Source organism: Asterias rubens, chromosome 4, assembly GCF_902459465.1.
Source record: "Asterias rubens chromosome 4, eAstRub1.3, whole genome shotgun sequence".
In the NCBI taxonomy this organism is placed as follows: domain Eukaryota; kingdom Metazoa; phylum Echinodermata; class Asteroidea; order Forcipulatida; family Asteriidae; genus Asterias; species Asterias rubens.
In genome coordinates this window covers 15,993,133-16,016,226 of record NC_047065.1, presented here as the reverse complement: position 1 = coordinate 16,016,226, position 23,094 = coordinate 15,993,133, and the positions used below count along the sequence as shown (strand labels likewise).

The 23,094-nt window shown below is 38.0% G+C and overlaps 2 protein-coding genes across 2 annotated transcripts; both read left to right on the top strand.

Annotated features, from left to right (window-relative positions):
* The first annotated feature begins 1 nt into the window (after nucleotide 1).
* Nucleotides 2-10,223, top strand: LOC117289282 (cytoplasmic tRNA 2-thiolation protein 2-A-like). Its single transcript, XM_033770334.1, has 14 exons — nucleotides 2-183; nucleotides 1,012-1,086; nucleotides 1,906-1,984; nucleotides 2,681-2,740; nucleotides 3,039-3,099; nucleotides 3,255-3,364; nucleotides 3,840-4,060; nucleotides 4,845-5,030; nucleotides 5,598-5,771; nucleotides 6,041-6,110; nucleotides 6,775-6,971; nucleotides 7,960-8,023; nucleotides 8,640-8,698; nucleotides 9,907-10,223. The coding sequence occupies exons 1-14, from the start codon at nucleotides 128-130 to the stop codon at nucleotides 9,956-9,958; spliced, it is 1,464 nt and encodes a 487-aa protein (XP_033626225.1). The 5' UTR covers nucleotides 2-127; the 3' UTR covers nucleotides 9,959-10,223.
* A 1,836-nt stretch (nucleotides 10,224-12,059) lies between these two features.
* Nucleotides 12,060-16,319, top strand: LOC117289660 (kelch-like protein 25). The gene is made up of 2 exons (XM_033770881.1): nucleotides 12,060-12,361; nucleotides 13,379-16,319. The coding sequence occupies exon 2, from the start codon at nucleotides 13,403-13,405 to the stop codon at nucleotides 15,152-15,154; it is 1,752 nt and encodes a 583-aa protein (XP_033626772.1). The 5' UTR covers nucleotides 12,060-12,361; nucleotides 13,379-13,402; the 3' UTR covers nucleotides 15,155-16,319.
* The last annotated feature ends 6,775 nt before the right edge of the window (nucleotides 16,320-23,094 follow it).

Here is a 23,094-nt window from a genome sequence, read left to right as displayed (position 1 = left end):
CCATTGCATAATTGAATGGCAATTCAATAGTGTTTCGTCCTTCTTGTCCTAATCTAAATCCAGTTAATTAGCAAAATATTGTTTCTTTTACTTTGTTTGTCTTTCTTTCTTCGTGAGCCGTTGGATCATGTGTCAAGTAGATGATGGGAATTTTCCAGTGCTGGAAAAGAAGTCAGTGATTGGGTATGTTCGACTTTGTTCTCATTTTCAATCGACCATGGTCGGAGGTAGCCCCACTTGTCATGTGGCCAAGGACAGCTGACCCTTGGCCACACAAGTGGGGCTAGGTCGGAGGTAGCTCAATCAATCTCACAAAATTTGTTTACTTTTTATAAACTACCTCAAAAATGGACAATGTAACAAAACAATGTTCGGAAATGTTCAATACTTGGCTGGTTAATAATTCTTAACCAAAGTTTGGGGAAGTTTGTGTCATGTATTCACTGGGGTCCTACTAAAAGCCGACAACTCGCCGACAACGCCGACAAGAAGTCCAGAGCGCCGACAACTCGCCGCCAACAAGTTTTAATTACCTCGAAAATTGCCAATATACCATAGAGTTGTCGGCGCTCTGGACTTGTTGTCGGCGTTGTCGGCGAGTTGTCGGCTTTTAGTAGGACCGATTCACTGACTATTTCATTTGTATTGTAGTAATGTAGACAGTGTATTTGCTGTGTTATTTCGGGCCTATTGATTCTATATTTGTATTGTAAAGTTTTCTGTTAATCTGTTGTATTTTTGTATACTACAGTTTAAATTATCAAAATTTTTTTAGAGGGCGCACTGTGTTGATGCTGCTTGCACTAACGCGACGAGACCGCAAGGAGACACGAGCTACACATTATTTTTGTAACTAAATGGCGCTTTATTATATTTTTTTCATGTCATTGTTTTTGTTATTTGTTGTGCCTCGAGGATACTGCATTTGCGCTAAATATCTCGATAAGTTACGATGATAATTTTAGGGAAGCATACTTATTAATAATCTTCTTTTTCCCCCTGTTTCTTCAGACCTAATGCAAGAGACTGCATGAAGTGTGGGGAGAAGGCTGTGGTCATTGCACGAATCAAGGATGCTTTCTGCAGGTACAGAGTCAGATCACAGTCAGATTAAAAAGAGATGTTAAATTTGCATTGGGGATAAATTATATTAATTTTGGTTTTTACCTATACCCCGATGTGTGTTAGCACTGTGTACTCAGCACTTTCCCCTGAGTCCTGTGAACAAATATCACAGGCATGTTACTCGGGTGGGATTCGAACAAGGATTCTTGCAAGGGTCGTGGGTTCGAATCCCACCGAGTAACATGCCTGTGAATGTGATATATTTTCACAGGACTCGGGAAAGTACTGAGTATACAGTGCTAACACACATCAGTGTATAGGTAAAAACCAAAATTATCAATCAGATTAGTTTAAGAACTTCTACAAGACATATCCTCTTTCTAGTAAATCTTGACTAGCTTCTTCTCTTTTAGGGAGGGGAGGGTTCATATTTAGGAAATACTAAACAAAATAATGATCATAAAAACTGACTTGATTTAGAAGAGGAGGGCTGCTGATATTATAAACATTGTAGAAAAGACTCCCTTTGAAGTGTAGTTTTCAAGAAAGAGGCTGAAAAAGTGGGTGAGAAAGGCATTCATCTCAGTTTAAATCTGAAAACACACAATTCTTTCATGCAACAAGGGTGTTTTTTCTTGCATTATTTTCTTGCAACTTTAATAGCCAGTTGAACCCAAATGTTCACAGAAAAGTAATGTTATAAATGCATGATATTGGGATACACCAAGTGAGGATTTTGGTTCTTGAATATTACCAAAGGAATATCTTGCCTTGAAAACACAGAATGAAAGAAAAATGCCTGTACAATGATTTACACAAAATGTTGTTTTTGTTTTTTAGGTCCTGTTTCCTCACATACTTCACTCACAGATTCAGAGCAACATTTGGCAAGGCTAGGTTGGTAAGGGATGGAGAAAAGGTATGCATTTGGTAAATCCTTATCCAAGGCGGTCACGTTTTTTATATAAAGCTGAAAATTTGAAACGATTATGTCCAAGAATAATAAGCCGTAATCGGAATACACAATTTGAGCAAGGTATCTAACAGTAACTTTTTCTCAGATTAAAGGGAAGGTACACGTTTGGTAATGACTCAAAACAAATATTAACTTAAAAACTGACTTGGTAGCGAGCATTGGAGAGCCGATGATAGTATAAAACAATGTGGGAAACGTCTCCCTCTGAAGTAACGTAGTTTTTGAGAAAGAGGTGATTTCTCACTAAAATAATAAAAGACTTCTAGCTTGAAGTCTTTTATTCCTACCTGAAAGCACACAAATTCGTCCAACAAGGGTATTTTTTCTTTCATCATTTTTGCGCAACTTCGATGACCAATTGAGCCATAATTTTCACATGCTTGTTACTTTATGAGTATATCAAGTGAGGACACTGGTCTTTGACAATATTTCCAAACGTTTACCTTCCCTTTAAAGCTTGTATCTTTTTCCATAACCACATTACTTTGAAGTGAAATTATTCTTAAAATGCTTTATATTATTAAGTTTCATTGTCGTCAGTTTTATGAGAACCAAACTTTTACCCTCCCTTTAAGACAAGACTGCGTTGCGATAACTTCTGAATCTAAAACATTGTTTCTGTGGTCTTCTTTCCTCTAGGTATTGTTTGCTTTCTCTGGTGGGCAATGTTCAAGTGCAATGGTGAACCTTGTAAAAAGGGTAAGTTACCAGGCATGCTTGGTGGTCTCATGGTTCAAATAATAATAACAATAAGAATAACAAATTCTTATATGGCGCATTTCATATATGGCTACGACCACGGCTACGGCCGGATCGCCGCACCATCATGCATTGAAGTATAGGACGCCCTTAGCCCCTGGCAACGGTCGTAGCCGCAGCCGTAGCCACCAATTCGGACACGGTCTTAAGTAACTGCTCGACTGATACCCAAATACTATTCTCTATCCACATGTAATCCAAAATTGTCACAATTGTTGTACATTCTGCTTTTATGCAGGGTCTGGATCAAAGCACTCACAAGAAACTTAGATTTATCCCTGGGCTTATCTACATTGACGGTGAGTAAGAATTCACTACATTTCATTTGCCTTCGAGAAAGCCTCTGCTATGATCGAAACTTTGTGCCTTTAACTTCTTTCCATTTTGTTGTTCCCAACATAAGATCTTCATTAGTTACAGAAATGGTTTGTTTTATTGTATATTGTATTTGTAGAGGGTGTGGTCACTGGCCAGTCTAAGGAAGAGCGAAGCACTACCTGCAAAAGAGTATCCGACATGATGAAAGAGACTGGTTTCCCATGGTGCATTGCTACCTTGGAAGAGGTACATCACGATTCGACAAATTTGTAGTTGTTGCTGCGCTTCATTTTCTTAAACCATAAATTGACATTTTGTACTATTGTGGGGGGTTTTCATGATAAACACAGTATCATATTTTTTCAGAATATAACAAAAGCATACATGCAAGAGGAGAGATTCTTGACCTTTGAATAGCAATCTGTGCGCCCATTTGGTTGTCGGTGCTGCATACTCCAAAAGAGTTGTCAGGAAGTTTTAGACTAAATGCCAACTGAACAGGGGAAGTAATGGTGTTAGTAGGGCTTGAAATAACCAGCGACACCCTGTCCTTTTGCTGGGGTACCCTTTGCAAAGTTCAAGTGACCCTTTCCTGTTGGAAATTGCTGGACCCCTTCAAGCGGGAAGTTCAAGGCCCCTTGTAAGACACTTTGATCAAAATTGGTTTAAAAATACCTAATAAATACATATAATTAACCACTACCATACCATGTATTTACAGTCGCTAGACGTTCCTCCAAAGACATCGCCATCTCATCCCGAGGGCGATAACACCGGCAAGGAGGGTGACAGTTTCCATAGTAATCAAACACTGACAACAGATGAGCTTTCTGGGAAGCTGGATGAGATAAGTCTAGATACCAGACGGACGCAAGAATGTAAAGACTTGCTGGAATCTATGACCTCTCTCACATCCAAAGAGGATCTCGTCAGGAACTTGAGGTGGGTTCAAACCAAATTATACCGTTGGTTTTGCAGACCGTTTCATTGGTTTTTAAAAACTTTCATATCGTGGTTGTGTTTTGGAGATAATGCTAAAAATCCAGAGAGAATAAGTCCAGACAGGAATATTATCCCTAATAGGAATAGATGATCTGAGAAACGTCACTGCAGTAAAACTTCTCAGATTCATATTTTGGGGCATAACAGCTAATATTCTTTTACATAGTCACTTAACTTCAAAGTGAAACATTTCTCAAAATTACTTGTACTATCAAAAGCTGCTGCCCTTTTAAACAAAGTAATTTTTTGCCATAAGCGATGATCGTTGGAATATGGCACCATATTAAAGATAAAGACGATGGACACTATTGGTAATTGTCAAAGACCAGTCTTCTCACTTGGTGTATCTCAATATATGCATAAAATAACAACCCTGTGAAAATTTGAACTCAATTGATCATCGAAGTTGCGAGATAATAATGAAGAAGAATAAAACACCCTTGTCACATGAAGTTATGTGCATTTAGATGGTTGATTTCGAGACCTCAAATTCTAAACTAGAGGTCTCGAAATCAAATTCGTGAAAAATTACTTCTTTCTCAAAAACTATGTCTTCAGAGGGAGCCGTTTCTCACAATGTTTTATACCATCAACCTCCCCCCCATTACTCTTCACCAAGTAAGGTTTTATGCTAATAATTATTTTGAGTAATTACCAATAGTGTCCACTGCCTTTAATGTTACTAACTAATTGATTAACATCAGCATTTTTGATTCATATCTAGGATCCGTCTACTGATGCACAAGGCTCATCAGATGGGATATCACAAGATAGCTGTCGGCGACAGCGGGACCAGGCTGTCGTCAGGTATTCTTACCGACCTCGCCAAGGGAAGAGGGGCAGCTATACCCCTTGGTATGGCCTTTGCTGATGACCGGTGCGGGGACGTCACGTTGGTCAGACCCATGAGGTAGGTCAAGACTAGTTTTACTGATACAATAATTGAATACAATTACAAGGGTGTTGGTTGGAATCCCCAAAGCTAACCGCTGATTTCACATTGACAATCATAAGTGTTTTCGTCTATTTACTGACTCATAATTTCTTGATTTGTTCAATTCATAATCAATAGACACTCAAATCAATGTTTGTATGAGAGAGATCAGCTGTTGCTAACTTAGTGTTTATATCCCATTCTGGGATTTTCCGAGTTCCCTTGATGGGAAGATCTTCTAAACAAACAAACAAACAAACAAACAAACAAACAAACAAACAAACAAACAAACAAACAAATACAGAAACTGATTTTCCTCCCACCATTTGTAAACCCACAATCATCTCTATTCTAGTGCAGAAAGCCCCGAAAGCAAAGACTGGTACAAGTCAGCAGATGAAGTAGTAGTTGCTGCTGTAAAAACTTATGCATTTTTTTATGTAAACGGGAAGTCTTTATGTGCTCCCACTACCTTCCTTGTTTTATCCATCAGACCAACACAGCTATTTTATTTTGTTATTATCTTTGTGTGCGTATTACTAGGGAGTTCACAACCAAGGAGATTGTGATGCATAATTCCTTTTTCAATGTGGACTCCTTATTTCTGCCGACTCTTTCAACGAAGGCCGGAGAGTATGCCAGCATCGACACACTCACGGAGTCCTTCGTCAACAATCTACAGACTAATTTCCCTTCAACTGTTAGCACCGTGTTCAGGTTGGTCAAGTTTATCAAATCCAACTTAAAACCGATTTTGAAAAAAACATGTGATACCTTGGTTATAACTTTATGTCATTTAGTCCGGTTCATTGTTTAAAAGACACTAGACAGCTTTGATAATCGTCAAAGACCAGTATTCTCACTTGTTTGAGCATTTTTTTGCGGTATGTTTGTTTATTTTGATTGGAAGGAGATAGAAAGTGGGGAAGAAACTAAGGGGTAATTATTACTAATTGTACCTGTACTTCTTTCCTTTTGTGACACAGAACTGGGGAGAAAATGTGTGCTGCTGAAACGAGTAACTCTGAGCCAGACCAATGCTGTAGCATGTGTATGGTATGTTAGTTGCTTGCTTTGTCAAGTGGCTAAGTACTCAAATATAGTATTGCTTTACACCAAAGAACATTGATAAATCAAATTTTCAATTGAATGTTTTTGCCTTTTCTGTATAATATGTCCCAGTGTCACGAAATCCACAGGTTTCCTGATATTTCTAATTAGAAATTAGTCGTGAGTAGTGTCGAAGGTGCGACTATTTGAGGCGCGAGTAGTCGAGTTTCAAATTTCACTAGCCGCCAAGGCCTACTGTTTGGTTTGGGTGTATTGACCCCTTGCACGCGCGTCACATGCGGCAACTGATGCCACGCTCACCATGTTGGTGGGCAGTTAGGTTTACATGTATTAATGCCGCGTCGCCTAAAATACGCACTTCACTGCAAAACGCACAGCATAGAGTTATATATAAAAACGCACAATGAAATTGCCCACCAGTATTGCGCATTCAAGATTTTTCTGATGATGACTTCAGGTGAAATGGGTCAATACAGACAAATTTTCCCCATTGTAATTAGTTATGTAGTATTGTGTCCACCATACCTCAAAAGGGCTTATTTGGATTTGTCCCAATGGGCGTTAACTGGCCCTTTACTAAAAACCACAGGCCTCGGGCCTGGGGTCGAGTGTAATATTTGATTCCTGTAGTTTGTTGTTTTGTTTGCAGTCGGTATTAGACACAGCCGTGGGAAAGTCCTCAGCACTCAGTGCAACCAGATTTTCCTTACGGATGTCAAGAGAAGGATCAGTTGGTAAGAGTCGATGTGGAGCAGATGAGACAGACGATGCAACCTGCAGTGAGTCATCTTCAAGTCAGTGTTGTGGACAGGGGGATGGAAGTTGTCACAGCAACACAAAGAAAGGGTACTTTTCTATTTTTGTTTTAACTTTTAACTGCCAAGGACCCACTTTCATGGCTCTGCTTACCTTTAGCAAAAAATAGGCGCCTAATGAAGGGAAATCCACGCTTGCTTCAAGTGTATTTTGGGGGTTATCTTGTAATTTTTTATTGTGCGCATGCAGGACTTTATTTTTTCTTAAAATGATCTGTGTACAAATCATGCCTGCAGGAAGTCCAGGCTTGTTGATTCTTTTGTAAATAATGTTAAGTCACATTGTCTGTATGTAGCACCTTGTAATGGTAGTATGAAGCAATATGTAGCCAATCAAACCAGAAACATCGGGGTGAGCATTTTTTCGTAAAGATAAAGTATTCCGGGTTCGATTACACGCATTAAAGGCACTGTACACGTTTGGTAATTGTCACTTGGTGTACCCCATCATAAGCATAAAATAACTAGCCTGTGAAAATTTGGGCTCAATTGGTCATCGAAGTTGCGAGAAAATTGTGAAATAAAAAAAACACCCTTGTTGGATGAATTTGAGGGATTTTAGATAGGAATAAAAGACTTCTAGCTAGAAGTCTTTTATTATTTTAGTGAGAAAATACCTCTTTCTCAAAAACGATGTTACTTCAGAGGGAGTCGTTTCCCACAATGTTTTATACTATCAACAGCTCTCCAGTGCTCGTTACCAAGTCAGTTTTTAAGTTAATATTTGTTTTGAGTAATTACCAAACGTGTACCTTCCCTTTAACACAACACACAGGACCTACTGTAACAGCTATACCAAATCCAAAGGATGAAGCAATTAATAGGTCATGTGTTTTGATAAAGGACAACAGTGCCATAACCAGGACTCGAACCAACACTCTAACAACCCCAGAACTTGAGTCCAGCGCACCTCACCACTCAGCCACTATACCCTGTTTGTGTGCCTTGGATATCAGAGTCTAGTTATTATTGCTGAGAATAACATGTCATTTCCCCGTGGTATGGTATTTTTGTTTCAGTGTATCTTTTGAGAGCCTCGGTAGAACTTTATGCTACGGATGCCAAGTCACAGTAAGGGACATGGTAAGTGAAAAGCTTCCTGATGTTGAACTGTACTTTCTTTACAGGCACTGGACACGTTTGGTAATAAGGGAATAAAAGGGTAACGAGGGCGAGGGCCTTTCTCGCACGGCAACGACCCTGCAAGGTTTTAAATGGACGCTTAAGAATGAGTCACTACCCTTTTATTCCCATTCTTAACGGCCTTTTTGGTTAAAAGGCGTAATAAAGTAAGAAACTCTGTAAAACTTTGTTTCCGATGTGCTTGAGCTCTGAACATCAGTGTGTTGTGGCGTTATGACTGAGACAACAGTTTCGGAATCCGTTCGTGCGCATATAGTCTTGGTGCAAGACTTTCTCGTTTTCCTCTCACACACAGCGCGGCCAACTCACCGACAGCGCCTGCATCGCCCAGAACAAGAAATGTCTTGCACCAAGTCTAGCGTGTGATATCCAAAAACAACCAGTTATAAACAGAGCTCCAGCTGGTCATTATACACCGTTTAAACACCCCCACATGACGGGCTCTCCACCAATAGAAATAGCGAAACTGTCTGAGGTATTTATGAATATTGTACAATATATTTTGCAGTCGTGACGATGACATTAATTTTAAGAGTTTGTCTTCTTTTGCCAACAGAAAGATGTTAGCTTACTCCCTAGTCATGTTATAGACGAAGCAGAAAAACTTGATAGAAGGTAATAGTGTAACATTTCATATGGAAGGGGTACAGCAGGGATAATGTCAAATTTCTCTTAAAGAATTTTTTTTGTGTGTTTTAAAATGGTTTGGAATATTTGTGAATTTTGATCAACTCATGAGGTGATTTACTTGTTTGATTTAAAAAGCTTATGACTGTTAAACAGTATTGACTCTGGACCTGGATCTGGTTGGATACTACGTAACACTCTTGGTGGAGTCGAGTACGTAGGGTTGGGTGTGCGCATGCAGTTATTAGTAATGCTGGGTGACGTGCTCGAGAGCATCTGTTTTGAAGGCTTTGTTGTCTTGGATGGTAGTTATGTTGTACGGTAGATTGTTCCTGTGGAAGATTGTTCCAGACTCCTTGTGGCTTGGTGTGGCCGAGCTGTCATGTTCACAGGACCTAAGCTTTGGGTTTGTCAGCAGCTGAGTGTGGGTTGATACCCAATCATTACACTTTGTGACCTTAAGCAAGTAACAAGTTGGGAAGGTAATGCATTCTGCTCTACCGGCCAGGCTCCTGGTGGATCACACCCATATCCTAACAGACTGTGAAAGGGGTAACCCGGTTTCAGCCCCATGAGTAGGTTGCAATGTGCCCCTGGTGGTATAGTTGATTTGGATCAATAAACTAATCAGTTCAAGACGGTGGACACTATTGGTAATTGTCATAGACCAGTCTTTTCACTTGGTGTATAACAACATATGCATAAAATTACAAACCTGTGAAAATTTTAGCTCGATTGGTCGTCGGAGTTGTGAGATAACTATGAAAGAGAAAAAACACCCTTGTCACATGTAGTTGTGTGCTTTTAGATGCTTGGTTTCGAGACCTCCAATTTTAAACTTGAGGTCTTGAAATCACTTCTTGGAAAATTACTTCTTTCTCGAAAACTATGTCACTTCAGTGGGAGCCGCTTCTCACAATGTTTTATACTATCGACCTCTCCCCATTACTCATTACCAAGTGCGATTTTTATGCTGATAATTATTTTGAGTAGTTTCTAATAGTGTCCACTGCCTTTAAGTGTAGCCCTCACCTTGAAGCGGCCATCCATGATGATCTCTCATGAAAAAAAATTGAAAGGAAAAAAAAAAATTTAAATTTAAGTACCTAGAGTTAAAATTTCACCGAGTGGGCAGTATTTGTTTTAGTATTATTACATCAATAAAATATCGTTTTCCATAATTTGTTTGTTTTCAGATCCAGAATGCGCGATGAAATCAGTGACTTCTTGCTGGGTGAAGAGAGTTGATAAATGTATACCAGCCAACCATCTCAGAGGGCCAACGAGGGGTTGACAACTTTAAAAATTTGAGAAACCTGAAAATCGGTTGAACCCTTTAAATTTGCCATGCCAAGCTTTAGTATGGTCATCCATCTCTTCCTTTTAACGTTTGTGCCAATTTGTGAATTCCATGTTTTACTTTGCAAACTACTTTGTTAAAAATCTTCTGTATGGTCCTTGACTCAAAAGTGCCTCAAATCTAAAATGGTTAAAATTCGGGGGGGGGGATTAACAAACACCAAACTAAAAACAAAACGGAGAAAACATATCACCAGTTTTCTTAAAGGCAGTGGACACTATTGGTAATTACTCAAAGTAATTATCAGCATAAAACCTTACTTGGTGACAAGTAATGGGGAGAGGTTGATAGTAGATAACATTGTGAGAAACGGCTCCCTCTGAAGTGACGTAGTTTTCGAGAAAGAGGTAATACAAACACAATATACAAATACAAGCGAATAGGATGTTACAAGACTGAAAACTGTATGGAGGCATGGCCCATTAAAGCAAAGCTTGTAGGCTGGGATTCCTTTACAAAACAATCGAAAACAATAATAAGATCATATAAATTATAAAACTTGTCTTTGACAATTACCAAAAGTGTCTAGTGTCTTTAGTGTACCAGGGTTTTTAAAATATCGTAGACCAGCTGGAAGCACGTTTCAGTTGAAAATTGTTGATCAGAAGCTTACTGCTAGAAAATATATAAACACACGAAACAATCTGTAGACATTTGGTAGCAGAACTTAATGTGATCAAGAGGATACCCTAACATTTTAAAACTACTGGTGTATTTTTCATGAATGTGTTATATTAAACATTCCTGATGTTTTGAAAGTGATATCTGTTGAATGCTGTGCAGTTTCAATTATTTGGTCAGTCTGTAACTTTTCACTACCATCAGGGCCCAATTTCAAAGAGCTGCCTAAGCAGACAATGTTAAATGATATTCTATACTACAAGAATATTCTACTATAAAAAAAAGATTTAAAAGCAATATAACATATCATATATTCTACTAAGCAAATATTAGCAGAATACCAGTTAAAAATTATATTTTGGTTGGTAACCTTACTCTGGTCAGCATCATTTTGTTGTGCTGAGCTACTTTTTGTGCTTGGGAAGCTCTGAAATTGGGCCCAAGTTATAACGGTTGTAATATCTTACGACAAGCATACCAGTGATTTTAAACTGACTGGGTAATGAACTTATAAGAAGTGATGTTTGATTAAGCCTCATGGTGTGGAAATTCAGATAAGAATTTACACCTAGGCTAGTAACTTGTGGGGGTACAATCATGGAGGTAGAATTCTTCCTCCGTGGTACAATCATGGAGTCATAACATCATATTCAGAGGAGTAATGGCTCTGAAAAGAGTTGGTTTCGTCCGGTCTAAACCTTTATATTTATTCAAAAAAGAGTTGTGCTTTTTATCGGTGATGCACTCATGAAGGCAACTTTCATGTTTGTAACGTGATGTTTATAATAAACAGTATTGAACAGTAGCATACGCTATTTACTGGCTCTTTTAAGAGCCAGCACTTATTCCAAGAGTTATTACACATGGTTGTACCAGCAAGTTTATTTTTTAATGGTTAATTCTTATCTTTAGGACTCACAGTGTTCAAGGAAAGTACAAAGCCATGGGATTTTAAATACATAAATATAATTGAATTGCTGGTTTCTCATAATTTCCTGAGAATGTCAATGCTACACAGGATTGGTGATTATTTGTCTTGTCCACGGAGAGGATCATTTTGGCAATAAACTTAATGCCCAAAAGAATTCACCCAAATACTACAATACTGTAACTATCTTTCCTTGAGCCAGAAGGTTGGCCATTTAGGAAACAAAATAATTGAAGGACACTGATGTCTGTAGGCTTTGGGCCCGTGTGGGTATAAAAAAAAGACATAAAGAACTTCATGTCTGTGGTAAAAAAGGGCCACTGTTTACTGGACATGGCCACGCAAAAGTGGGCGCTGTTGCAGTTGTTTTTTCCATGACCTTATCGTGACCTCACCAGCTGTCATCACAAAAAAGGCATGGGCCGGCCAGCAGTGTGTGTGAGGAGCAGATCTGATCAGAGAGCCAGACAACAGAATACACAATCAGCTGGCGGGCTCCCCTGTCTATACTGTACGTATTTATGCGGGGAAATCATCAAGCTGGCGGTTGTTCTTTTGCTGAAACTAGCTCACTGATTTACCATTTTGTTGAATGCTAGTCAGCAGTGAGTCAGTCAGAGTTCTTTTCAGACTTCGTTTTCAACCGAGGAGTGCCTGATCGCATCCAGAGATTTGGGGATTTTGGAATTTGAGAATCGAAGAAGACGGAAGTCTGGAAGTAGCCGGAAGTTTTGATGATCAGGTATGATCACCACTACATTATTATTGAATTTAAAGCCATTATACACTTTTGGAACAAGAAAAATAAATAAAAGTTCACAGATTTACAAATAACTTACACTTACAGGGTTTGCAGAAGGTAATGGTAAAAGACTTCTCTTGAAATATTATTCCATGAAATGCTTTACTTTTTGAGAAAACATTAAAACAATAATATCAATTCTCGACAGCGAGAATTACGGATTTATAGTAAACACATGTCATGACATGGCGAAACGTGCGGAAACAAGGGTGGGTTTTCCCGTTATTTTCTCCCGACTCCGATGACCGATTGAGCCTAAATTTTCACAGGTTTGTTATTTTATATATAAGTTGTGATACACGAAGTGTAGGCCTATGGACAATACTGTTTACCGAAAGTGTCCCAATTGCCACTCTATCTGAGACCTTAATATAATGGGAAAACTTAAGCATGTATGATGTTTACCACCAGGGTTCAAAAATTTGCTTAGCATGAAATTTCTTCCTTTTAATTATAAAAACAAGATTGCCAACCAAATTTCCACGTGATTTTCAGGAAGCAAACAACAGCTGAATACCAGTAAACAAGCAATGCTACAAATGGAAATTGAGTTGGTAATCCTGTTTTTATCAAGGAATAAATTCCCTGCTAAGCAAATGTGTGTGCTTAGCAGCTCTATGAAACTGGGCCCTGTTTAGTGGTGACTCAATTCAAACTGTAAAGGAGTACATAAAAAAAAAACCATACTGCTAAGAGTACAAAGATATTCTATTTTTCCATAACCAAAGTCAATTCTAAGACATAACCAATAACCATAGCGTTATACAATGTAAACTATGTGCACTGGTTTTATCAGCCTGTCTCTTTCTTTTTCTTTGCTCTTCTTATGAATAATTGTATAGCTTTTTCATATCCAAAAGCAACATTTTTATAGCAATACTGGCACAACAAACACTTTATGGTGGTGTACCACAGCTACATGTGTGACAATAATTTATGTCTGTTTTAAATTTACAGTAACCGTTAACACACAGCATAATCATGGAGTCCAACAACAGATCAACTGACAGCGTAGAAAATCAAAACCAGACACTTTTCCAGGACACCGGTCAATCCACTAGTATCCTGATCAACCTGAACAACATGCGAAAAAAGGGTCTGCTTACAGACACAACAGTTCATGTTGGTCGCCAAAGGTTCCCCTGTCATCGTGCAATACTAGCTTGCTGCAGCGAGTACTTCCTTGCGATGTTCTCCAGTAACTTACGCGAGAGCGGGGAGGGAGAGGTGTACATCGAAAACATCAACCCAAAAGTTCTGGAGATGTTGATTGAGTACGCATACACCTCGACGATCGTCATCAATGCTGCTAATGCTCAGGAGCTATTGGAGGTGGCACATCGTCTGCAGTTCGAGAAGATCGTCAGAGCGTGCTGTGATTTCATTGAGAGCAATCTTGATCTGTCCAACTGCCTCGGGGTGCTCCGATTTGCCGACAAGCATTCCTGCAGTATGCTCTATAAGGCTGCATTGAAATTCAGCCTGGAAAGGTTTGAGGAGGTCTGCCAACAGGAGGAGTTCCAACAGCTGTCGTTCACTCAGCTTGCAGAGTACCTCTCCCGCGATGCGTTACACGTAAGAGACGAAGAGGCAGTTTATCGCAGTCTGATGCTGTGGATGGACTCTAATAAGGATTTCAATTCCTCAAGTCTGCATCTTCTGTTGAGATGTGTTCGTCTTCATTATCTAAGCCCGAAACTACTTCAGTCTCTTGCGGACATCCCAGAAGTCTCTCAATGTCAAAGTAACCTTGACTTAATCCGTGAAGCTATAGACACCCAAAAGAGATTACAGAATGGTCTGGATGATGTACAGTGTGTTAGTTGTGCAAAGCCAAGACTTTCCACCATGGAGGAGGTGATGGTAGTCGTGGGGGGTTACGGAGCAAATCACGGCTGCATCACCGACGTGAGATTCCTGAACCCTGTTGCCAAAAAGTGGGAGACCTTCACCAGGATCCCAGAACCCCTGAGCGGTTTTTCGGTCACAAACCTAGACAGCTCCATTTATGTCATTGGTGGCAAACTGAAAACCATATTTTCCAGTTCTGTGTACAGATACGACTATGAGAATGACAAATGGCACACGATGGCGGACATGAGTTGTTCGAGGCAGTACCACAGCTCGGCCGTGATCGGGAAATCCATCTACGTCGCTGGAGGAGAACAAAAGTTAGAGTTTGTCTCTGAGGTGGAAAGCTTCAATGCCAGTACTAACAAATGGACAACCGTCACTAACCTACCGCAGCCCGTTAGTGGTCCGGCTGTGGCAACACACCGTCTGAAATTATACGTCATCGGTGGTCAAGAAAGCCAGTCCACCACCTACGGTCACATTCAATGTTTCGACACCGAGAAAGTGCAGTGGTCAATCATTAAAACGGTGCCCATTACAAGTCGCCACTTTCCCGCCCTGACTCTTAACGGATACATCTATATTCTCGGAGGGTGCGGCCGCAACGGTATTCAAGTCTACGATCCTGACACGGACTCGTGCCTACCACCGATGAACATGAGCAGCACGGAGAGGCATCTGTTCGCCGCCGCTGCAATCAAGAGCCGGAATCTGATTCTGGTGGCTGGGGGGATGCGTAACTACCAGGCTCTGACCACCGCCGAGGCTTTCCATCCCTTAAGTAACTCCTGGTCGAGCGAGACTGAAATGCCACATGCTCTCAGGGTGCATGGGTGCGGTGTGTCTATTCGGAAGTACTTAGGACCACCTTTTTACTGAGGAATTGCCACTAAGAACTAAAACCATCTGTTGAGCTCTGACTGTTATCTTCAAGCAACACACTGAAATCCACACTAAAAATGAAAGGTGTATGTTAGTCCTAATCACGGACTCATTTCGTTTGATGTAGGCCTACATGATTGTGTAGTGTATACAAAAAAATAATTCTGTGATAAGGGCTAGTGGGAATCCATATTCTATTTATTAGACTCAAAAGTCAACATTTAAACGCGATATTACACTGAAGAGTTGTTCTATTTCAACTGGAAAGAAAATGACAAGACCTCCTGACTTGTCCACTCAAGAGTTTACTAGCCGACACTAAAACTACTGGCCCGTGGTCCAATTTCAAATTTGAGCCCTGTATTAAAGCACATTGTATTGTAAGTCGCATAACGTGTATGGATAGTATGTAACATGCCATATAAGCTTGCAGTACCTTGTACAGGTATTTCATAAGAGAAGTTCATTAAAAATCAAGTAAATATTTTGCTGGCTTGCATAATACACAGGGACTAGAGCGTACACTCTTTCCATAAACAGTTTTAAGAAACCTTGAAAATCAGTAGAGCCATAATGGTATAATAGGGATACATGTTCTCGGTTGAACTACCTGAGTAAATGAAGTTAAGTTTTTTGTGAGATATTTTATATTATTTGAAAAAAATTATTCCAAAATATTTATTGAAAAATGAGGTTCTGAGAACCAATTCATATGACGAAGCCCCCTTTTAAAAATGTATTCTAAATATGTATCAAGCTTAAATTAAAAACCTGGTTCTGTGATCCACAATTATTTATTAAAACAGTGGTAACTGCATCAGGGAACAAACCCCAACCATTTTGGTAAATATCTTTTTGCTAGATACATACTGACTAGACTAGAGTGCTTAAAAACTTGCCTTGCCTGTTGAAGTTGAATAATATTTACATAATGTGTGAATTATATTGATAAAAGCTTGCAATATAATTGTGTGGCTGTGTGTATTTGGCAATGCAATGCAGTATCAATTCAAGTAATTAATGTAAGTTACTAATTCTTAACTCTATAATCTAAAACACTGTTATTGACAGCGTGTATGCATTTGTACCATCCATTAATTTAAAGGGAAAGTACACATTTGGTAATTACTCAAAACTCATATTAACTTAAAACCGACTAGGTAACGAGCATTGGAAAGCTGTTGATATTATAAAACATTGTGGGAAACGATTCCCTCTGAAGTAACATAGTTTTCGAGAAAGAGGTAATTTCTCACTAAAATTCTGGCTAGAAGTCAATGAGCCCAAATTTTCACAGGCTTGTTATTTTATGGCTATGATGGGATACACCAAGTGAGAAGACTGGTCTTTGACAATTACCAAACGTGTACCTTCCCTTTAAAGGCACTGGACATTGGTAGCCTAAGAACTCAAAATAATTTTAAACATAAAAACTTATCTGGAACGCGTAATGGAGAGCTGTTGATAGTATAAAACATTGTTAGAAACGGCTGAAGTAACGTAGTTTTAGAGAGAGAAGTAATTTCTCACAAAATATTTGAATCAAATTCGAGACCTTAGCTGAGTTTTCGAATTCAAGCATCTGAAAGCACACAACTTGTGCGACAAGGGTGTTTTTTCTTCCATTATTCTCTCGCAACTTTGACAACCAAATGAGTTCAAGATTTGTTATTTGATGCATACATGTACATTGTATGTTGGTGATACACCAAGTGAGAAGACTGGTCTTTGACAGTAAGATGTCAATTGCCTTTAAGAGCTTGCAATATAAGTGCGTGGCTGTATGTCTTAGGCAGTGTGGTGTCAAATCAAGTAATTAATGCAAGTTTATGATGCAAAATACCGATATTGACAGCACATTGCATTTGATCCAACAATGATGTGCAGCTTTGTAAACAATTCTTTGAAAGAGATTTAAGTGCAAATAAAGTGCCATGAAAGGATACATTCAATTATCATGGTTATTTTAAGGGATTATGCAAACTATGTAAGAACATTGTTTTCAGATTAGAATGAAAGTAATTCTACTGATTTTGTGTGTGTGTGTTTTTTTTTTTATCTTTCAATACAAAACTTTCAGCAGTAAACTGATTTAATAATGTTATCCAAGAAATATGATTTCTCTGTAAATTTCAAGTAAGTGCCTGATGTACTTAATTCTGAAAAAAATATATGTAAATCATGCTGGTAGTAACTTATCAAGTAATAATAATTATATGTAATCATTTCTTTTGAAATAAAACTAAATCTACGCAAATAAAATAAAATAAAAGTATTAAAAATGTATGTAGGCCTATAAATTTCATTTTCAGTTAATTACATCATTGGTTTTTGGAAGAGTAAATTTTAACTTGGCAAGTTTTCAATACGCACACCGTTATCAATATTATGGAAATGTGGAAATTTCACTAATATTGTAAAATGATCATGGTTCTATACAGGATTGGTAGAGCTTGGAAATTAGTGGCAGACAGTGTTTATGTTTTGTGTGATTATGTGACAAAACACACATGGTGAAAATTTCAGCACAGAAACACATTGATCTTGTAAAAGATGTTAAATTTACACCGGGGATAAATGATATTAGTTTTGGTTTTTTATTCAGACACCAAGTGTAGTAGCACTGTATACTCGGTACTTTTTCAATGTTTTCAATTCCAACTAGAAATTGTGGGGTTTTTTTTTGCTTATTTTAATTTTTTTTTTTTTTTTTTTTTTGGGGGGGGGAGGTTTTCAAATTCTATTCCATGAATTTGAGAATATTTTATATGGATCTCTACTCTGGTTAATTGATACTAGTTTATACTGTTACATGTATGGTTTTCAAATTCAATGAGCTTTCAGATTACAGTTGATCAATTATTTATTTTTTAATCTATAAATCTACAAAATTTCTTTCACATTAAAAATTACAATTGATTTATTTATATAGAAATGACCAGAACTCAACCCCACACTCTGCTGAACAGGAAGCCCTGTTAACAGCAGTAATGTATGGCACAGCACTGTTTGATACACATGTACAATGTTTAAAAGTGCCTTCTAAATGCACTAGGTTGTTTATTGAGAGGTCTTCAAACTCTTTGTTTTTATTTTTTAAAGATGACGGTGAAAAAATGATATGTTAGTTATCTCTCCCATTGAACTTCAACAATTTGTGCAACTCAAATACTATATTAATTCTATATAAAATTGCGTATTATGTTTTGTATCCCTGATAAAAACCTTTGAGAAAGGCCATAAACAATTTTGCAGCTATTTTCATTTACAAGGGCAACCAAACTTTGAAATGTATTAATTTATGGGAACATAAATTTGCTTTTACTAATTTTATAATTCATGATAATTTCAGATGAACCTAGATACTTTATTATGCAATTAAAGACATGTGTTTATTTGTTATTGTCTATCATCGTGAAATTAAACTTGAACAAAGAGCAGCTAAGATTAAAGATTTCATAAATTCTTTTCTTGATGTAAGCGGACACCCCTTCCATGGCAAATCACCCTAAAACTCAACAAATTTCATTTTGAGAAAAATAAGTACAAGTTAGAGCTGTTTTGCTTTTAAAAACAAGATAAAGTGTAAAAAGAGGCCAATATGTTATATTCACATCCATGCATACATGTATAATGCTTTTAAAACTTTGAAATGGAAAAAAACACCCTAAATTTACTCAGAAATGATCTTGCACCCCCCAATTTGTTTTTTTGAGTTGGGGTGAAAAAATTAAACATGCCAAGTTTACTTCCTTGTCTAAAGAACTCAATAAGCCTTTTTGAGATATGGCGGACACAATGCTACAACATTATAAAGGTTTGGGTAAATTTGTGTGTATACACCCAAACAAAACAGTACACTCCTATCACGTTCGCGCCATACCTCAAAAAGGCTTAATGTACAGTAAAAGAGTAGAGTCTAGCTTTGTCAAAACATGTCGGCTATAAGGGGGCCTTTATAATACCTATAGGAAATGTTGAACACTGGAGTCTGTGGCCTAAGGAACTTTGGTGCCTTGGACACTTGATCCAACTTTGATACAGCCAGTATAATTTTTAAGTATTCTGATCCCTATCAAAAATTGATAGCATTTCCATTCTTTGTACAAATATCTACCCTGTAGTATGATCATTGTCTGTTACTTATCGACAGCCAGCATAATTATAATTTTCTGGAGTCTCAATGTCTGGTGCACGTTGAACTCTTTGATTTAAAGGCACTGGACACTATTGGTACCGGTAATTATTTAAAGGATTTGGGTACTTTTTGTAATACAAAACACAATGTCAACAGATTTACATTAAACTTACCAATTAAAGATAATGATAGTAGAAAGCATATCTTAAAATACTAGTTGCTGAGGTGCTGTAGTTTTTGAGAAATGAGTAAAACAATGTCATGAAAATACGTTTTTTTGTCTCATGATCACAGAGACAACTTTTTTTCTCATGACACTGTTTAACTCATTTCTCAAAAACTACAGCACCTCAGCTACTAATATTTTCAGGGAAGCTTTCTACTATTATTATCTTCAAACTGTCTAAGCTTAGTGTCATTCTGTAGACATCGAGTTTTTTGTCCTACAAAAAGTACATACATGTATATAGTCCCTTTAAAATGATTGTTAGCATAGAGAAATGGCTTCCTCTGAAGTATCAGAGTTTTTGAGAAAGAAGTAATTTCTCACTTGAATATTAAAAGACCTCAGGCCCGGAGCCTTTTATAGAGAAAGCACACTACAATTTGTAGGACTACAATGGTGTTTTTTTTCTTTCGTTATCCTCTTGCAAATTTGATGACCAATTGAGCTCAAATTTTCACAGGTTTGTTCTTTTATGCATGTGCTGGGATACTCCGAGTGAAAAGATTGGTCTTTGACAATATTACCAAAGGTATCCTTTGCCTTTAATCATACAACACAGTTGGGGGAAAAGCACAACTCCTCTAAAGAATTTATATTATATGAAAACCAAAAAAAGTGTTCCCTTTGTGGCAACCCTCAGATAAATGAATGATTATTTTTTATATATATATATATTAATTATTTTTCTTTTCTCAAGTGATATTACATACAATTCAAACACATTTAAAATGAAATGGCGGAACTGAACATAATTTGCCTATAGTTTTAAAGGGAAGGTACAAGTTTGGTAATTGTCAAAGACCAGTCTTCTCATTAGGTGTATCCCATCATAACCATAAGATAACAAACCTGTGAAAATTTGGGCTCAAATGGTCATCAAAGTTGCAAGAAAACGATGAAAGAAAAAACACCCCTGTTGGACAAAATTGTGTGCTTTCAGATATTAGAATAAAAGACTTCCAGCTAGAAGTCTTTTATTATTATAATTAGAAATACCTCTCTCTCAAAAACTACGTTACTTCAGAGGGAGTCGTTTCCCACAATGTTCTATATTATCAACATCTCTCCAATGCTTGTTACCAAGTCAGTTTTTAAGTTAATATTTGTTTTGAGTAATTACCAAACGTGTACCTTCCCTTTAAGAGACACATTATATTTTTAAGTCCTTGCCACAGAACAAGAATTTCTTACAACTCATCTTAAAAGATTAACTGTTTATATGAAACCCATATTCTTCTACTTGAAAGCAAGACTTGTGCTCTTTCAGATAATTATTTTACACTTGTTTGTACCACTCCAACAAGGGGTAGGCATGGATGCAATAGTCATTGATTAACAGAGATTATATATCAAGGTTCAATCAAGGCTAGACATTGTACCTTTTTTCTCTCTGATTAAACATGTCTTCTCTTTCGCTTCTCATTTTCATTTTACCATATAGACATCTGTTTTATCAACTCATAGCCATTACTATCTAACATATTGTTATTATTCATCTAGCATCTTGTTACAACAACATCCACAGCTGGCCCATATCAAAGGGATCGTGTACGGAAATTGGACCCAGTGTTTGTTCCAATCCCATGTTGCATATCTCAACAGCTATGGGCACACAAACTGCCTCTGAAATAAAAAGTCTCGACAGGGTTACCAACACCACGTTGTACAACATCAGCCACCAAACTGCATTAACTCAGACCATCCAAAAACGAGAACTCAGATGGGTTGGACACATCCTACAGAAACCAATGAGCCACCTAACATTGTGCTCAATACCCCCCCCCCCCCCCCACTGCATGGCAAGCGCAAACAAGGTCGTCAGCACCTACTTGTACCCTTTAATAGATGACATGAATTTGTTAAAGAGAACACGTTCATTTAACAAACATGTTTTTTGGTTGCTTAGGAAAAAAAGTAGAGAAATGTTATCGAGTACGAGGCCTGACCTACATATTTGTTCACATGGTTTAGGCTTTCAAAGACTCCATAGACATAGGAGCTTCAAATTTTTCCTAAGGGAAAAAAAAATAAAATTGAAAATTAGACTTAAGTAGGAGGATTATAATGGTGCTATGGCTACACCTATGGCTACAGCTCCAGCTGGATTGCAGTGTCATAATTAACTAAGGGACCACCTTAACAGTTTTGGCTGTATATCAGTCACCAATTCGGATACAGCTTCTGTTACAACACTGGGGTCAAAGGTGAGGAAAGATACACAGATGCCAAAAAGCAATTCCATTTCTGTCACAGCTTAAAGCTGGATTTATTCACACGCACAAAAAATGTCAAACACTCCTCTAGCGGACTTAATACGTAAGGCGATGAGCTGGATCTGGTACACATGGCATACTGGCTAATATAATGCAGACAAGGAAAGTGTTGCGAGGGTGGGGGAGGAGGACGAGTGTGTAATAAGAAAGAGCAGATATGCAGGCTTGCTTCTTTCGGCGTGTCGAGCATCGGACCCAAGTTCTGATTGTTAAAACACCCGAGTATGGGTTCAAATCCAAGTCATGACACTTTTGTTCTTGAGCAAGGAACTTAACCATAATTGCTTCTCATCACCCAGTTGGATGAATGGGAACCTGAGAGGGCCGAGATAGTACTGCGTTTTATAAACCCCTTAGAGCTAATGTCAGCAGCTTGGGGTTGTATATTCCACAGGGAGTTGAGAAAGTTATACAGGAATGGTCTAAGAATTCCCGGTAGACAGGGATAATGTTGTAAAGGATAATATTCTAGTTTGTATGATATGTGGGCTATAGCGCATAGATATGAAAACCACATAAGCCCTTTTCACACGGCCAAAACGTAGCAGGGTCCCTTGCTACAAAATTTACGAGCGTGGATTTTTAATTTGTTATCACCGTGTGTGACTGATTTTGTGAGCTTTCCCACTGCAACGTTAAAAACTAACAACCCTTGTGCGACATGAGAGTGATATGACGAATTGGTAATCCTGATCACCTTAGTTGGACAAGATAGCACTCACAATAGCATGCGCTGTATGGGCATTTTCACCTAGGACGTCGTTCAATAAACAAGGATTCCTTTCACACGATGATGTAGCCCACGTCCTTGGTCAAAACTTCCGCTAGTGTAAGATTTTGTCGTAGGTCCGGACCTCCAACAAAATGTAGCAATGTTGGACAAGATTTGACAATGGACCCTGGACACTCCAAAAAATATTGTCCTTTCACACGAAGTGCATTTTGTAAAATCTTACAACCATGCTACAATAGCAAGGGAACCTTACTAAATTGCTCTCGTGTGAAAGGGGCTATAGATGTCATAGTAGTGTTATTACACTAAAAAACAACATTGCTCATTTTCGCTTAGCAGAATTGTTAAGCAAAGTTTCTGCTAAAGCAGCTCTACAAAATTGGACCCAAGTTTAATGATCTAGTTTCAGTGCTCTTCTAGCAAATATTTCTGAAACTTTGGGCAAGATCGATTGCAAAATGAAAATAGCAAATATAAACTACGTTATTGTGCACAGAATGGTATTTTTCACTTGAAATGCATAAAATATGAGCAAAATGGCACTTAACTGAACCAGCAAAAGCAAAA

What these genes read in the sequence shown, in the direction of transcription:
- LOC117289660 (XM_033770881.1), top strand. Translation starts at nt 13,403, where the DNA reads ATGGAGTCCAACAACAGATCAACTGACAGCGTAGAAAATCAAAACCAG.
- LOC117289282 (XM_033770334.1), top strand. Translation starts at nt 128, where the DNA reads ATGTGTCAAGTAGATGATGGGAATTTTCCAGTGCTGGAAAAGAAGTCA. An exon ending in GCATTGCTACCTTGGAAGAG is followed by an intron (nt 3,365 to 3,839) that starts GTACATCACGAT and finishes ATGTATTTACAG; the next exon opens with TCGCTAGACGTTCCTCCAAA. An exon ending in ACGTTGGTCAGACCCATGAG is followed by an intron (nt 5,031 to 5,597) that starts GTAGGTCAAGAC and finishes GCGTATTACTAG; the next exon opens with GGAGTTCACAACCAAGGAGA.